The sequence below is a fragment of the Callorhinus ursinus genome, unplaced genomic scaffold, assembly GCF_003265705.2.
Source record: "Callorhinus ursinus isolate GAN/ISIS: 27379988/994484 unplaced genomic scaffold, GSC_fseal_2.0 scaffold22, whole genome shotgun sequence".
NCBI lineage: Eukaryota > Metazoa > Chordata > Mammalia > Carnivora > Otariidae > Callorhinus > Callorhinus ursinus.
The window spans coordinates 14948493-14964931 of NW_027397084.1; the positions used below are offsets into that span (position 1 = coordinate 14948493).

Here is a 16439-nt window from a genome sequence, read left to right on the forward strand (position 1 = left end):
AGCAGATGTTTCTTTTTCTCAACTTTCATCTCAAGTCCCAAATTTAGTTGGTACAAATGCACCTGCAGTTGTAGTGCCCTTTGGAGAAATCAAACAGATTCATCAAATACTAGCATGGAACATAAGTAATCAAATGCCATGTTCTCATTTAGACCAGCAAAAACAGGCCTCCAAATGATAAGGTAAATATCTGCTGGGCTCAAAAAACAGAGAGATAAAGTTAGCTGAAAAATTAACAAACAATATTTCTCCCAAAGAAATACTGTACTTGTAGAATGAAGGTGACCTTGGTGACTACTACTTTCTTATTTACACAATGAGAAAATTTATTCTCTAAAATCATAGAGTAACAGCTTTGTTGTTTGAAAATCTATCAGTAAAATGAAATATCCCTCCCTTGGCTGGACACTGTGACATAGAGAACCAGCCTCAAGCTAAACCAAGTGCGGGGCTACAGATAAGGGGATTCTGGGCCAACAATTAGTATCTATGTTAACTCTGTAGTTTCCAAGTTAACAGAAGTCTGTAGTCCAGACATGACCTTGAACTCTTCACACACAGCCCTAATTGGCTTTGTACCTATCAAAAGACTGCTTCACTTAAATTTCACTTACCTCTACCCTTCCTTAAAATTTCCTAATAACTCTATTCCTTTGTCTTGTGATATGCCTCATAGTTCCTCTGTTGTGTGATCTCACTCATTGTAGGCCACAGCCAAAATCATAAAGGTGATTTTGTGAGACTACAAATTTGTCAGGTGATCTTGGGCAGATATGCTAGGAGAAAAAGCTTTAAAAGAAAATCGCCTGGGTAACTCCCTCGGTTAAGCATCTGCCTTCCATCAGCTCATGATCCCAGGGTCCTGTGATGAGCCCCATCTGGGGCTCCCTGCTCAGCTGAGAGTCGCCTCTCCCTCCCCCCCCCACTGCCTCCGCTGGTGCTCTCTTTCTCTCAAATAAACAAGATCTTTATAAAAAATATCGTCGGTAAACATTTGTTTGCATAAACTGTATCTGTTAACAATCATTCATGTTTAAATATTGAAAAAAGTCGGCCACTATTTTGGTAAGGAAGTATCTGAGCAAACAATGAAAGAGCATTTTAACACCATTGATCTAGATTATCTAGACCAATGTTCGTATAAAAAGAAAAGGAAAGAGTAGAAGAAACGTGGGGAAAGGAAAACAGAGTGAGAGAAAAAGGTCATCTATTACACTACTTTAGTACAGTAACAGCCTAGAAGAACGCAAGCGCCTCGCTGAGAGTCCCTTTCCACTCTTCATTTAGGCGCGGGACAGGCTCGAGAACCCCCAGAACTACAACTCCCAGCATCCTGCGCGGCCCGGGAAAGGCAGGCCGGGACTGTGAGAAAGAGGCTCCGGGCGATAGCGGGCCGGAGCCGGTTTCCCCTTTTGAAGCGGTGTTTCACACCTCTTTCCGCCCGCGGCGTCGGTGGCGTCGGCGGCGGCGTCGGCTCTCACGCAGGAGCGGGTCTCCGAGGCGCGAAGCGGTGCTGGGCGGGAAGGGAAGTCGTGGCGGCGGCGGAGGCGGCGGCAGCGGGGACAGCAGCGACGGCGGCGGGGGCCGCAGGAGCGGTGGTGCTGTCAGTTGGGCCGTCGGAGAAATGGGAGACCCGGCGTCGGAGGTGAGTGGTCGAGCGTTGGGTCGCGGCATTCTCAGCCGAGCGGGCAAGGGCTTTGTGTTTTGTTGGGTGTGAGGCCTGGTGCGCGGCGGAGCCGCAGCGGCGGGGCGATAGCCTCCGCGTCTCGGGCCGAGCCCAGCGTTCCGGCCTGGTGCGGGTCTGAGCGAGGAACCAGCAGTAACAATGGCCGCCCGACCGCCCCCGGCCCCCTGCGTCGGCCCCGGAGGTCGCTGTTGCGGCTGCTCTGGCCGTGAGAGCGACATTTTGAGACAGGCTCGCTCTTCGGCGGTGTGCGTGCATCCCTCCTCCTGGAGGAGATTGGGGAATTCGCGGGGGCTGGTAAGTCGTTTTCGGCGTCCGCTCCCTGTGGCTGCGCGTCTGCAGAGGCATAACCCGACTCCATCGAGTCCTGTTCTTGGTCGGATTTGCATGCAGTTGTGCCCAGTTCGGTTTCCTCAAGAGCTTGCTGTGTTACAGAGCTCTTCCTTTTTCGTTGCTTTTGGGACAAATCTCTTCCTCCAAGTACGTGGCTGTATATAGATAAGCATGTTCTGCCTTATCTTTATAGATAATAGAGTCTGTCCCTGCAGCCGGGCCTGAGGCATCTGAGGCAACAACGGATGAAAACGAAGATGACATTCAGTTTGTCAGTGTAAGTAGCAACGATATTCGGGTTTTTCCCAGAATCCCAAACCTATGCGTGGTAAGCCATTATGTGATGATACCTCACCTGTCCGTTCATCATTCAGCAGCGAGGTATGAATGCCTCGCAGGTACTAGACCCTGGGGAGCATGGCGTAGGATTAGGACATTTCCCGAAGGGGGTCTCTGAGCACCTGCAGTGGCCACCACAAAGACTGTGCCCGAAAGGACATGGTGCGCATTGAATCACGCTTCTCGTGCCTTCGTGAGCGCCATTTTATACTTCATCTAGGCGAAGTTCTGGTCTCTTAGAGTGCGTGTGGAAGCAGGGCAAGAGCGTCCTTTCAGAGATGACCTGCAGGTTAGAGGGAAGGGTCGGCTGAAGATGAGGAAGGAGGTAGAAAATGAGAAGGGTTGCAGGAACTCAAAATCTGAGTGTTCTGTAGCTTCATAACATGAAGGCAAGTAGCTTGAAGACTTCACCAACCTCTGAGATCATCATGTTACAGCATAGTACAAGAGTTGATGTTCTTGTAATAATGAAGATCCCTGCATCACCAGGAACACACATGGTTTTCAGACTTCCTTCCCTTTGGGACAGTGGTCTCTAAGCATTAGGAAGTGTAAATGTGCAGATTCCTGGGCCTCACTCCATACCTCCTGAATCAGAATCTGAAGGTGGGACCCAGGACTCTTCACTTTGGAACAAATGAAAGGACATACGAATCTGTGAACCATGCTTTGTAAAGCCTTGGTTTAGGGGGGAGGAGGTTATGATGTATTTTGGGATGGTTTTCACCCAAAACTGTAAAGTTGTGCAAAGGCTCTGTTTAAAAGTGGTATCTTGGCCAGCTAAAAACTTCTCCAAACCAGTGATTAGTTGAGGTTTGTTGTTAAAGGTGTATAATTTTTGTTTAAATGAGTAGCAGTTTAATGTTTGTTAATTGGTATAGGTTTAGGGCAACCTGATAAACCAGTTTTTTTCCCCAAATCTCAGTTGTTTCCTAAATCAAATAAAATCCCCTCTTTAAATGTTGTGGTGTTAGGATGTTGTTTCTTGTTCTAGTAGGGTCATATAGAAATTCTTTACAAGATCATTTTCTTGACATTCTTCCCCATTAACAGTACATATAGTAACCCCCATTTTCTTTTTTTTCACACTTGGGGGCCTTATAAATTTGGGGGTGCCAAGATAGGTTTTATGCTGATTCTGCTTTCCTGTGTTGTAGAGTAAGTGATGTAGCTATGGAAATTGAAGAGCCACAGTGTGGGTTTTTTTTTTTTTTTTTTTTTTTTTTAATGGAAAGTATTTGTAAAGAATATTTCAGGGGTCTTCGGGAAAAATAATTTTGGTTCCTCCTGACTCTGGTATAGAAACAAATGAATGAGACATTATAAACGGGATGATATTTTGTGCAACTAGAACTAGGAGTGACATGGGTGTTATGATATGTGCCTTTGAGAAACAGAATCTGCAAGATTAAGGTTGGAAAAATAGGTGTAAGTTTGTGTAAAACTCTGTGGAATAAACTGTTATAAATTCTTATCAAATTAACATATCAGCTTTTCTTCAGCTGAGGTTTAAAACTCTCTTAATTTGGGGTGCCTGGCTGGCTCAGTTGTTAAGCGTCTGTGTTCCACTCAGGTCATGATCCCAGGGTCCTGGGATCGAGCCCAACATTGGGATCCCTGCTCCGCGGGAAGCCTCCTTCTCCCTCTCCCACTCCCCCTGCTTGTGTTCCCTCTCTCGCTGTGTCTCTGTCTCTCTGTGTCAAATAAATAAATAAAATCTTAAAAATAAATAAATAAAACTCTTAATTTAAATTTAACTTTAAATACAGAGAATCTTTTGTATGTTTGCATCCAGAGTTTTGTACATCCAACTTGATAGAACCTCTTATTTAATTTAGCCTTGTTTCCAAAAAGAGGATCAAATATTTGATAGCTCCATAAGGAGAAGTGAATTATACAAGCATTCCAGGTTTTATTGCCCTAGATTTTATTGTCCTTCACAAATACTGTTTTTGAAGATTTGTGGCAACCCTGTATCAAGCAAGTCAATTGGCACCATTTTACCAACAGCATCTGCTCACTTTGTGTCTCTGTCACGTTTCAGTAATTCCCACAGTATTTCAAACTTTTTCATTATTATTGTATTTGTTATGGTGATCTGTGATCAGTGATGATAACTCACTGAAAGCACAGGTGATGGTAAGCGTTTTTTTAGCAATAAAGTACTTTTTTAATCAGCTGTGTACATTTTTTTTTAGACATACTTAATAGACTACAGTATAGTATAAACATAACTTTTATATGCACTGGGAAACCAAAAAATTCATTTGACTCACTTTCTTGTGATACTCGCTTTATTATACTGGTCTGGAACTGAACCTATAATATTTCAGAGGTATCTTGTATACTCTGAATGGAATTCAGTATCAGAAAGAAGAGAGTAAAAATACCCCTACTGCCTTTATTTATTTATTTTTTCAGATTTTATTGTTAAGTAATCTCTATATACAACATGGGGCTCAAACCTACAACCATGAGATCAGGAGTCACACACTCCTACGATTGAGCTAGCCAGCCACCCCCCTATTGCATTTAAATGTTTCCACATTAAAAAAACAGTGATAATTCAGCTTTAAAATATACTCAGAGACAGGGCAGGGCGCTGAGATGGCATAGGCTTGCAGGCCCCTTGCGAGCCAGGGTCATTCAAGGACTGCAGTGAGAGTTAGGAAAGCCAGGCAAACCTGAGCAAGGAGGAGAAAATGTTCTCTTCCCCTTATCTCATGTTGCAAGTTCTGAATGCCTGGATCTGCAAGAAGTGGCTCTTGCCTAGATTAGAGGCGTCCCTCCTTAGGACAAGAACATGCTGTCTCCAGAGGAAGGGTGGCTGAGAGAATTCTTTAATGTATCTTTCTTCAAGGATGTTAGTTTAATCCCATTATGTGTGAAAGTACATATTGTTATGCTTACCTGATTGCTACAAGTATATAGCTATGTGGAAAATAAACGACAGCATGCAGTTGCAAGTGCTGCCTTTGCTCTGCATCCCCTGTGTCCCGGTGATTTCGCAGCCCTTACCCAGGGACCCCAACGCACTAGACGTTGACAGGCGCCTGGGTGGCTCAGTCATTAAGTGTCTGCCTTCGGCTCAGGTCATGATCCCCAGGGTCCTGGGATCGAGCCCCGCATCAGGCTCCCTGCTCGGTGGGAAGCCTGCTTCTTCCTCTCCCACTCCCCCTGCTTGTGTTCCTGCTCTCGCTATCTCTCTCTGTCAAATAAATAAATAAAATCTTTAAATAAAAAAAATACTCAGAGACAGAATTTACTTCCCTTTGTAACCCCATCCTATGCTGGGCTCTACCAGGGTATGCTTATTTCTCTTTTTTTTAATAGTACCATCCAGTAAAGATGAAATGCTGCTGGGTACAGTTCTCTGCTTGACGGTTCTTCAGATACAAAAAGTTACTACTTGATGTATTCTATTATGGGTTCCTTAGTCTTTCTATAAATCGCTTTCCAGCCTTCAGTCTGCATTATAGCACAGCTTCCTCTTTGTGTTCTGCCATATACATATATGCGTGCATGTAGCTAAATAAACACAATATCCTGAAAGAAAGGAATGATAAAAATTTGTAGGTACAAAAAGAGCCCTTACCTTTGACATAAATTTTATTGTAATATACATACAGAAGAGTGTACTTCCAGATTGTTCTTCTGGCCTTCACTGTGTTTTAGTACTACGTTACTATTGTCTGGATTATCTTGTTACTAGTCTTCCCACACTTCATACTTTCCTAATGTTGAACCATAGCTCTAATGTTATCCCCATCTCAGCACTATTGATTGGTTCATTTACCTATAGAGTAAAATCTAGGTTTTTCATCCAGGTATTTAGGGCCTGGTGTATTCTGTAGGTAGTATATATGTAAAGAAAGAATTGAGAAAATCAGGGCTTGATGTTTGCTTGTGAAAGGATACAGAGGATAAAGCAGAGCTATTTAAGAACTCTGATTTTGGGGCACCTGGGTGGCTCAGTCGTTAAGCATCTGCCTTTGGCTCAGGTCATGATCCCAGGGTCCTAGGATCGAGCCCTGCATCGGGCTCCCTGCTACGCAGGAAGCCTGCTTCTCCCTCTCCCACTCCCCCTGCTTGTGTTCCCTATCTTGTTGTGTCTCTCTCTGTCAAATAAATAAAATCTTAAAAAAAAAAAAGAACTCTGATTTTGAGCTTAGATATCTAAAAGATTATTGATAGTCATCCAGTTAAAGAATATAGTACCATGATGTATCTTTTTAATACTATTCCTGCACTATTTTTCATTTCCAAAGGAATCCACATGGCTTTATTCCCCTATGTAGATTTAGTTTCTCTTTGGGTTTTGTCATCATTGCTTATTCATCTACTCTTTTCTTGTGCTGCTTCTGTTTCTGATTATTCTGTGCCACCTGCAATCCTCCTTAGGAAGGAAGAAGTTTTGCTAATTCCAAGAACAAAAACCTACTGATTGTAAATGCAAGTGTGGTTTGAATGGTTTTCATGACTTGTAAATTTGCTCAATTGCTTTTTAGGAAGGACCATCAAAAAGTGTTCTTGAATACTTTGATTTGGTCTTTGGTGATAATGAAGAGCCTAGCACCTGTCATAGTGATGTAAGTATATTATATTTGTGGTTTTTCAGTTCTGTCATTAAGTCCAAAGTGTGTTGGTGGTGGCTTGAACTGACTTGGAAGAACTGATTGTAAGATTTTCAGGAGAAAAAGATTTTGTGAGCTGATATGTTAAACATAGCCATTATTAAAAATTAAAGTATATGTTAAAAATTGAAGTATATAAAGTTACAAGGAAATGAATTATTACATTTAAGGTAGTAAATACTCAAAAATCATCATATCTTAATTTGAGATTATTTACACCTATTGTATCTGAGTGGTAGAAATACTATATAACAGCATGCTCCTGCAACTTGATTGGAGTATTTACACCAAGGTAAATGTCAAACTACAAATCGGGGCTTGATTTATTATTTATTGATTATCTAAACTTAAGAAAGTGGTGGATAAAATGTTAATTCAGATTAAGCCTAAAAATGTGATACATCTCTAAATTGCTGGACTGTGTGCTGTATGAACAATTGAGGAAACCTTGTAATACTTGAAAATTCTTCTTTGATTCAACAAAGATGTTGATGTCATTGATGAGCCAGTGGAGTTCTGGTATACATCTTCACTTTCACTTTTCATCTTATTAAATGAAAATATTAACCACTTTTCACATTGGAGCTATACTCATTTGTAAATCATATGAGCAACTTCTTTGTTCAATTGGATGTTAATCAAACATTCAATTTCGTGACATTATTGGCTATAAAATTTTTAAAACCACGCTTGCCTGACTCAGGAGGAGCATGCAGCTTTTGATTTCAGGATCGTGAGTTCAAGCCCCACATTGGGTGTAGAGATTACTAAAAAAATAAACTTTATAAAAAACTGATAGTGAATTTTTCAACAAATAGCAAGTCATATTGAAGTTACGGGTACAAATTGAAAATCAACTTAAGTATTTTAATTCAAAATTTATTTCTAAAATTTTATAAAGAAATCATTAACAGAAATTTTTACATTAACCCTTAAAGTGTTATCAAGAACTTTACTTATATATGTGAAATTATTTTTCAGATTCTGTTCCCTAAAATGCCAAAACGACAGGGAGATTTTTTGCGTTTTTTAAATGTGAAGAAGGTGAAAACGGACACAGAAAGTAATAGCAAAAATCGTTGTGGATTGTCTAAGTCAAAGGAATCAAATTTCAAATATGTTGAACAACCAATCATTGAAGAAAATCCATCATGTTCATCAAAGGAAGAAACAGATAATCTTGTGCTTCCAGATTGTTGGAATGAAAAACAAGCATTTATGTTTACAGAACAGTACAAATGGCTTGAAATAAAAGAAGGTAGATCAGGATGTAAGGATTGTTCAACAGTTCGGCATTTGGGATCGAAAGCAGAAAAGCATGTCCATGTGTCCAAGGAATGGATTGCATATTTAGTAACCACTAATGGCAGTAATAAAACTACTAGACAGGCTTCTCTGCGGAAAAAAATTAGGGAACACGATGTTTCTAAAGCCCATGGTAAAATTCAGGATTTGTTAAAGGAATCAGTTAATGACTCAATTTCTGATTTAGTGCATAAACAAAATAATAAAAATATTGATGCTACAGTAAAAGTTTTCAATACTGTTTACAGTTTAGTAAAACATAATAGACCTTTATCTGATATTGAGGGGGCAATAGAATTACAAGAGAAAAATGGAGAGGTCAACTGTTTAAATACACGATACAGTGCAACAAGAATAGCAGAACATATTGCAAAAGAAATGAAAATGAAGATATTTAAGAATATTGTAGAAGAGAATGCCAAAATCTGCATCATAATTGATGAGGCATCTACAGTTTCGAAGAAAAGCACTCTAATGATTTATCTCCAGTGCACAGTTCATTTGGCTCCTGCACCAGTTACGTTATTTGTTGCTTTAAAAGAATTGGCGTCAACCTCAGCAGAGTGTATTTTCAATACAATACTGAGTTCTTTAAATGATTGTGGCTTTACTAATGAATATTTGAAAGCAAATTTAATTGCATTTTGTTCTGATGGTGCTAATACAATCCTGGGAAGAAAGGCTGGAGTAGCTACAAAGTTGTTAGAAAATTTTCCTAAAATCATTATTTGGAACTGTTTAAACTATCGATTGCAGTTGTCGCTTGATGATTCAATATCTGAAATAAAACAAGTTAATCATTTTAAACTATTTCTTGATAAAATTTATTCCATTTATCACCAGTCTAATAAAAATCAAAACAAGCTTTTAGAAACTGTAGCTAAAGATCTTGAAATTGAAATTATTAAAATTGGGTGATGGGACCAAGATGGGCGGCATGTAGTTTACAAGCTGCTACTGCTGTATGGCATGCATATCCTGTATTATATATGCATTTCTCTAATTCTTACTCTGGTTTGGCAAAGAGATTAGCTAACATTCATTTTTTGCAAGACCTTGCTTTAATGATTGACATTCTTGAAGAATTTTCACTACTTTCAACTGCATTACAGTCCAGATCAACTAACATTCAGAAAGCACAAAAATTGATCAAACGTACCATAAGAGCTTTGGAAAATTTAAAAATTGGTACTGGAAAGCATGAGTCTCAAATTGAAGGTTTGATTAAGTCAGATAAGTTTAAAGATATTCCATTTAATAAAAATAATAAATACAATGCTCTTCCTAGGAGTATGTTAATAGAAAATATAATTGAACACATGCATTTACGTCTTGTATCTGACAGAAACCATGATGAAAGTATTTTTAATTATTTTGACTTGCTAGAACCTTCTACATGGCCTTATGAAGAAATAACTTCACCATGGATAGCTGGTGAAAAAAAATTATTTCATCTATGTGAAATTTTAAAATACAAAATTGATTTGAATGATTTTCGGGAATTTGTAAATAATAATATAAAATCAATCAATGTTTCGATTCCTACAACTATACAAAAAGCTAAAAAGATAGTTAACACTATTTCAATCAATAATGCTGAAGCTGAAAGAGGTTTCAATTTAATGAACATAATTTGTACAAGGGTGAGAAATAGTTTAACAATAGATCACATATCAGATCTAATGACAATAAATTTATTAGGGAAGGAGTTAGCAGATTGGGATGCAACTCCATTTGTAAAGTCCTGGTCAAATTGTAACCATAGGTTGGCTACAGATACAAGAGTTAGGCAAAAATCAACAAAAGCCTTCTATGGGAATCAGTTAGCTATATGGAATTTACAATAAAGGGTATTATATATGTTATCATTTGTAAATTGTGTGCTACACATCTTATATATAAAACATTTTTTTAAAGCCCATTTTTAAACTTACATTAACATGTTTAAAAGGCATTCTCCAAAGAGATAAAGTTGATTGTTTTTAGGAGCTATATAGTTTTTTACAGATTGGCCCATGTCTCCTAGAGTAGGCCATGGTGTATATTACAAGGAGTCCTGTACAGAACATCCAACCATTTCCATTCCTCTTGCCTTTTAGTAAGGATGCAAAAGTTCAAAGCCCTGGAAATTATATAAAATAAATGAGAAATAGAATAAAAACTGCAAGCTTTTTGGCTGTTAATCACTTCTGTATGTGCTAATACAGTAATCTCTAGCTATGGGTGGCTATTAAGCACTTGAAATGAGCTCAGTAGGACTAAGTTAATTAATTAGAAAAATGCAGTGTAAAATACTTTTAACTCAACTTTTTTTTTGTAGAAATACATTTAACTTGTTACCTTGTTCATGATTCTTGCAGTGTGCCTGTCAAACTCCTGTGTCATGTGTAATATTACTTAAAAACACATCAGTTAATTGGTGTCAACAGATGGATTCGGTGCACATTATTTTTTTCTATGAATTGGATGTAACAGCATCTTTACCTGAGTATTTTATATAGACAATAGGAATTACAGTGATAATGTAAATCATAATTGATAATTAAATTGAATTATTTATTTTAAATATATTTTTCTAGTTCAGACATGAATATGCACATTTTTTAATTTAAAATGGCTTACTGAAGGCTTACTGAAAAAGAAGTAGAGATGCAGAAACTAGTACTACAACTGGAACAATAAACAGTGGAAGAAGGTATGGTATGCATTTCATGTTGAATGGTTAATTGCAGTTGGCTGTGGCTGAGAAAAACTTATTTAACAAAGACAGTAAAGTGGGTAATACTGAGACAGTTTCAGCAAATGCATAATGAATGAAATCTTTCAAAATAAAATTAAATTTAGTCACTTGAAATCAGAATTAAATGTTGAACAAAAAAATTTTTAAACAATTTTTAAAGGGTTGATTATAAGTTTAGCCAGCTATAAAACAGCTTGGATTTTCACATGAAAAAAAAAACTGGTTTTGAATAGATAATAAAATATTTCAGTAATAGAAATTGTTAGAAAGTTATGAATTAAAGCCTTAACAATGTTTTATTAAGAAAGTACAAAGTCCTGGGGCGCCTGGGTGGCTCAGTCGGTTAAGCGTCTGCCTTCGGCTCAGGTCATGGTCCCAGGGTCCTGGGATCCAGCCCTGCATCGGGGTCCCTGCTCAGCGGGAAGCCTGTTTCTCCCTCTCCCACTCCCCCTGCTTGTGTTCTCTCTCTCTCTGTCTCTCTGTCAAATAAAATCTTTAAAAAAAGAAAAAAAGTAGTACGAAGTCCTTAAGTAACCAAACATTGTAGAATACAGGACCTTCCTAACTATCAAAGATTAATTGATCCAAAATCTGAAAAATAAGTATTTTTCTTTGGAGAGTTATGTAATGTAAGAGCTGCAGATCAAAACTTGGGAGTACATTTTGTCTCATAGGACTTAAACATTTATGCAGAAATAATTTGAATTCATGGCCTAAAAAAATCAAACGTGTAGCTTTTTTTTTTTTTAAAGTAAGCTCTATGTCCACAGTGGGGCTTGAATTCATGACCCCAAGATCAAGAGTTGTTTCCTCTACCAACTGAGCCAGCCAGGTGCCCCTGTGTAGCTATTTTTTATTTTTTTTTATTTTTTTATTTTTATTTTTTTATTTTTTTAAGAACTTTTTATTTATTCATTTGAGACAGAGCAGGAGCAGTGGGGAGAGGCAGAGGGATAGGGAGAAGCAGACTCCCTGCTGAGCAGGGAGCCCACGCGGGGCTTGATCCCAGGACCCGGAGATCATGACCTGAGCCAAAGGCAGACACCCAACCATCTGAGCCACCCAGGCGCCCCTTTGTAGCTGTTTTTTAATCTCTCATATTTGTTAGAGGAGTTTCAGATAGATGAGAAAAAAAATTACTTCTCTCACAATAAATAGCATTCTAGGTAGGTTAGGTAAAATGTCAGATCTTACTGAAATTTTTAAACGAGACATTGCCCTTATTCATTCTACCTGTATGATACATTTTTTTCTTTTTAAGATTTTTATTTATTTGACAGCAAGAGCAGGAACACAAGCAGGGGGGATGGGAGAGGGAGAAGCAGGCCTCCCACTGAGCAGGGAGCCCGATGCGGGGCTCGATCCCAGGACCCCGGGATCATGACTGAGCCAAAAGCAGATGCTTAACAACCGAGCCACCCAGGCGCTCCCTGTATGATACATTTTGAAGATAGTTGTGGTCAATTTTTTGAAATGGTCTCTATGACAGGTCTCATGGGTACAGTTAAGTGTTCATTATATGAGCACAAACACTATGAATCAACATCAGCTAATAGGATTGCTGAAAGAATTAAAAGACAGTTTAGTGATCTTACGTACTTTGCTAGTTGGTTGAACTGTGGAAGAATTCTAAAAAACTTACTGTAAACACTAGTTCAAGATTCTCTTGCAGCAACAGAAATGCTAGCCAAATATTTAATAATCAAGGAGAAAAAGGTGGGGGCACATGGATGGCTCATTTGGTGGAGCATGTGACTCTTGATCTCGGGGTTGTGGGTTCAACCCATATTAGGTGTAGAGCTTACTTTAAAAAAAAAAATGGAGATGAACCATGAGAGACTATGGACTATGAAAAACAAACAGGATTCTAGAGGGGAGGGGGGGCGGGGGGATGGGTTAACCTGGTGATGGGTATTAAGGAGGGCACGTTCTGCATGGAGCACTGGGTGTTATACGCAAACAATGAATCATGGAACTCTACATCAAAAATTAATGATGTAATGTATGGTGGTTAACATAACATCATAATAAAAAAAATGGTGGTTTTCTCCCCAATATATGGCATATGAATGACCTAAATTTGAAGCTCCAAGAAAAAGAAAAAGCTTTGTGCCCTATTTAGACAAGCACTAGAATTTATTTTGAAATAGAAACTTTAAAAAATAAATAATAATTTTACACATTTTTCTAATGAATCGGCATGCACAGATTTTTTTAAATTTTTTTATTGTTATGTTAATCACCATATATTACATCATTAGTTTTTGGTGCAGTGTTCCATGATTCATTGTTTGTTCATAACACCCAGTGCTCCATGCAGAACGTGCCCTCCTCAATACCCATCACCAGGATAACCCATCCCCCTCCCCCCATCCCCTCTAGAACCCTCAGTTTGTTTTTCAGAGTCCATCGTCTCTCATGGTTCGTCTCCCCCTCTGACATACTCCCCTTTTCTTCCTCTCCTGTTATCTTCTTCTTTTCCTTTTTTCTTAAAATATGTTGCGTTATTTGTTTCAGAAGTACAGATCTGTGATTCAACAGTCTTGCACAATTCACAGCACTCACCGTAGCACATACCCTCCCCAATGTCTATCACCCAGCCACCCCATCCCTCCCACCCCCAACCACTCCAGTAACACTCAGTTTGTTTCCTGAGATTAAGAATTCCTCATATCAGTGAGGTCATGTGATACATGTCTTTCTCTGATTGACTTATTTCACTCAGCATAACACCCTCCAGTTCCATCCACGTTGTTGCAAATGGCAAGATCTCATTCCTTTTGATGGCTGCATAATATTCCATTGTGTATATATACCACATCTTCTTTATCCATTCATCTGTCGATGGGCATCTTGGCTCTTTCCACAGTTTGGCTATTGTGGACATTGCTGCTATAAACATTGGGGTACATGTACCCCTTCGGGTCCCTACATTTGTATCTTTGTGGTAAATACCCAGTAGTGCAATTGCTGGATCGAACGGTAGCTCTAATTTCAACTGTTTGAGGAACCTCCATACTGTTTTCCAGAGGGGTTGCACCAGCTTGCATTCCCACCAACAGTGTAGGAGGGTTCCCCTTTCTCCACATCCCCGCCAACATCTGTTGTTCCCTGACTTGTTAATTTTAGCCATTCTGACGGGAGTGAGGTGGTATCTCATTGAGGTTTTGATTTGGATTTCCCTGATGCCGAGCGATGTTGAGCACTTTTTCATGTGCCTGTTGGCCATTTGGATGTCTTCTTTGGAGAAATGTCTGTTCATGTCTTCTGCCCATTTCTTGATTGGATTATTTGTTCTTTGGGTGTTGAGTTTGATAAGTTCTTTATAGATTTTGGATACTAGCCCTTTATCTGATATGTCATTGGCATGCACAGATTTTAACTGTATTTGACATTGTTATGTAAATTTCCTATAAAAATTATATGAAAAATGTTTTATTAATTTGCTTTTAAATTTACTCATTAATTTGGAATTCTATGTTAACAATACTGAGCTGACCCAAAATTTATTGGATTTACTTAGACAAATACAATCTTTTCAAATTGATACGCTTTTGCTTTGAAAGTAAACCAATTCTTTTTAAAAAGGATGAACAGGATTTTTTCGATGTGGATGTAAATAATAAAGGAAAATTATTTTCTTTCGGTTATTGGAAAACAACTGTTTGGAACAATTTGGATATATGAATCTGCTTTTCAACTGTAAATTTTATGAAATTTATATATAAATCAAGTACTTGTGATGAAAAAAGGCATTCAGATTAACAGATGTGCTTTATGTGTAAAATACACATCAGATTTTAAAGACTTAGCATGTACATTATCACATTGATAATACGTTGAAATAATATTTTGGTTATTTTGAGTTTAAAGTAAAATTAGTATCTTTTTACTTTAGAATTACATATGTGGCTTACATTATTAGTTCTGTTGGACAGTACTACCCTATATGATGGTTACTGTCAAATCTGGATTTCTCCAATCCAGACCTCACTCTTGACTTCAAGAACCATAGTCAACTGCCTTCTCATCGTTTTCACACTGTCCCATAGGTATCAAACTGAGTATGTCCAAAGCTGAACTTCTCAGTCCCTCACTATATTTGTCTCAGAACAGCACAGCCATCCATCTATTTGCTCAAATTAGAAATTTAGAAGACATTTGAGAGTTTCTTCATTTTGCCCTGTCTCTTCCATCTTTTTAATATCTCTGTAATCCATATTTTCCTCATTATCCCCACTGCAGTTATTTTAGTTCAGGCAGGCCCTTGTTTTTCTTCCTTAGTGTACCTTAATAACTTCCTAACAAGTCTCACTACCTTCCTACTTGCCCTCTTCTTAATCCACCCTCCACACTAACTCAGGAATGGCATTCTAAAACACACATTTTTACAAATTTTATTAGTTAGACATTTAGACTCGGATAACAGAAAGCCCAATTTAAATCACTTAAATAGATTTATAATTTTGAATAAGAAATCTGGAGATGGCTGCAGGCTTTGCTTAAGTAGTCCAATGGCATCATTGCTGTGTTATCTGGGACACTTTTGGTCTTGCCCTTTGGGTTACAGGATATCTGGCTAGTTTTAGGTATAACCGGAGTTAAGTCAAGAAGGCAAGGGGTAGAGCAAACCCTGGATAGTCATCAGGAAATCGGAAGCTTTGCCGGAAGCCTTTGCAAGTAGATTTATATTTTACTGACCAGAATTTTGTTAACATGACCATCTCTCACTGCAAGAAAGGCTTGGAATGTGAGCCTTTACCTTTCCTAGTTTCTTCAGTAAATGTAGACAACAGAGAAAGGGGAATGGATAGTGGGTTAGCCAGTCTATGAAATTTACCATATTTCTCTACTACTGAAAATCCTTCACTGGTTTCTCAGTTTCTTAAAGATAGTAAAGTTCAACCTTTCTGATTCCCTTATAAGGAGGCATGCCCCTTCTAGATAGTGAGTTTCTTGAGTCTATAACCCTGATTATTAATGTCAAGCACATAGGAGAAGCTCAGTGAATGTTTTCTTAGTATGTGAGGTTTCCTACATGTCAGTTCATTTTTATGAATTGTTTACATCTTCAAATATTTCTATTTCCCAGTGGACTTCTAAGAGAAATAAGATACTCTACAGCTGTTAATTTCAGACATATTGGTATGCCTTAACTTTTCACATTTACTTTGAAGACATGCTGAGGTATTCTTTAAAATGAATTGAAAATATTACTTGTTTTATTTAATATTGTAGATGTGTTAATAGTTTGGACCAAGAATTTTCATTTATTTATTTCCTATTTCTTTTAGAGAGAGAGAGCTCACGTGCTCGCTCAAGTAGGGGGAGGGGAGAAGGAGAGGGAATCTCAAGTAGATTCCACGCTGAGTGTGAAGCCCAATGCATGACCCTGAGATCATGA

General features: G+C 38.4%; 1 protein-coding gene across 1 annotated transcript; it reads left to right on the forward strand.

Moving 5' to 3' along the window:
- Positions 1-1374: 1374 nt before the first annotated feature.
- KIAA1586 (KIAA1586 ortholog) lies at positions 1375-11870 on the forward strand. Its single transcript, XM_025890772.2, is given in 5 exon segments — positions 1375-1645; positions 2211-2294; positions 6865-6945; positions 7972-9208; positions 9211-11870. Coding segments are annotated over 5 exon segments (2355 nt in total). The 5' UTR covers positions 1375-1624; the 3' UTR covers positions 10143-11870.
- The last annotated feature ends 4569 nt before the right edge of the window (positions 11871-16439 follow it).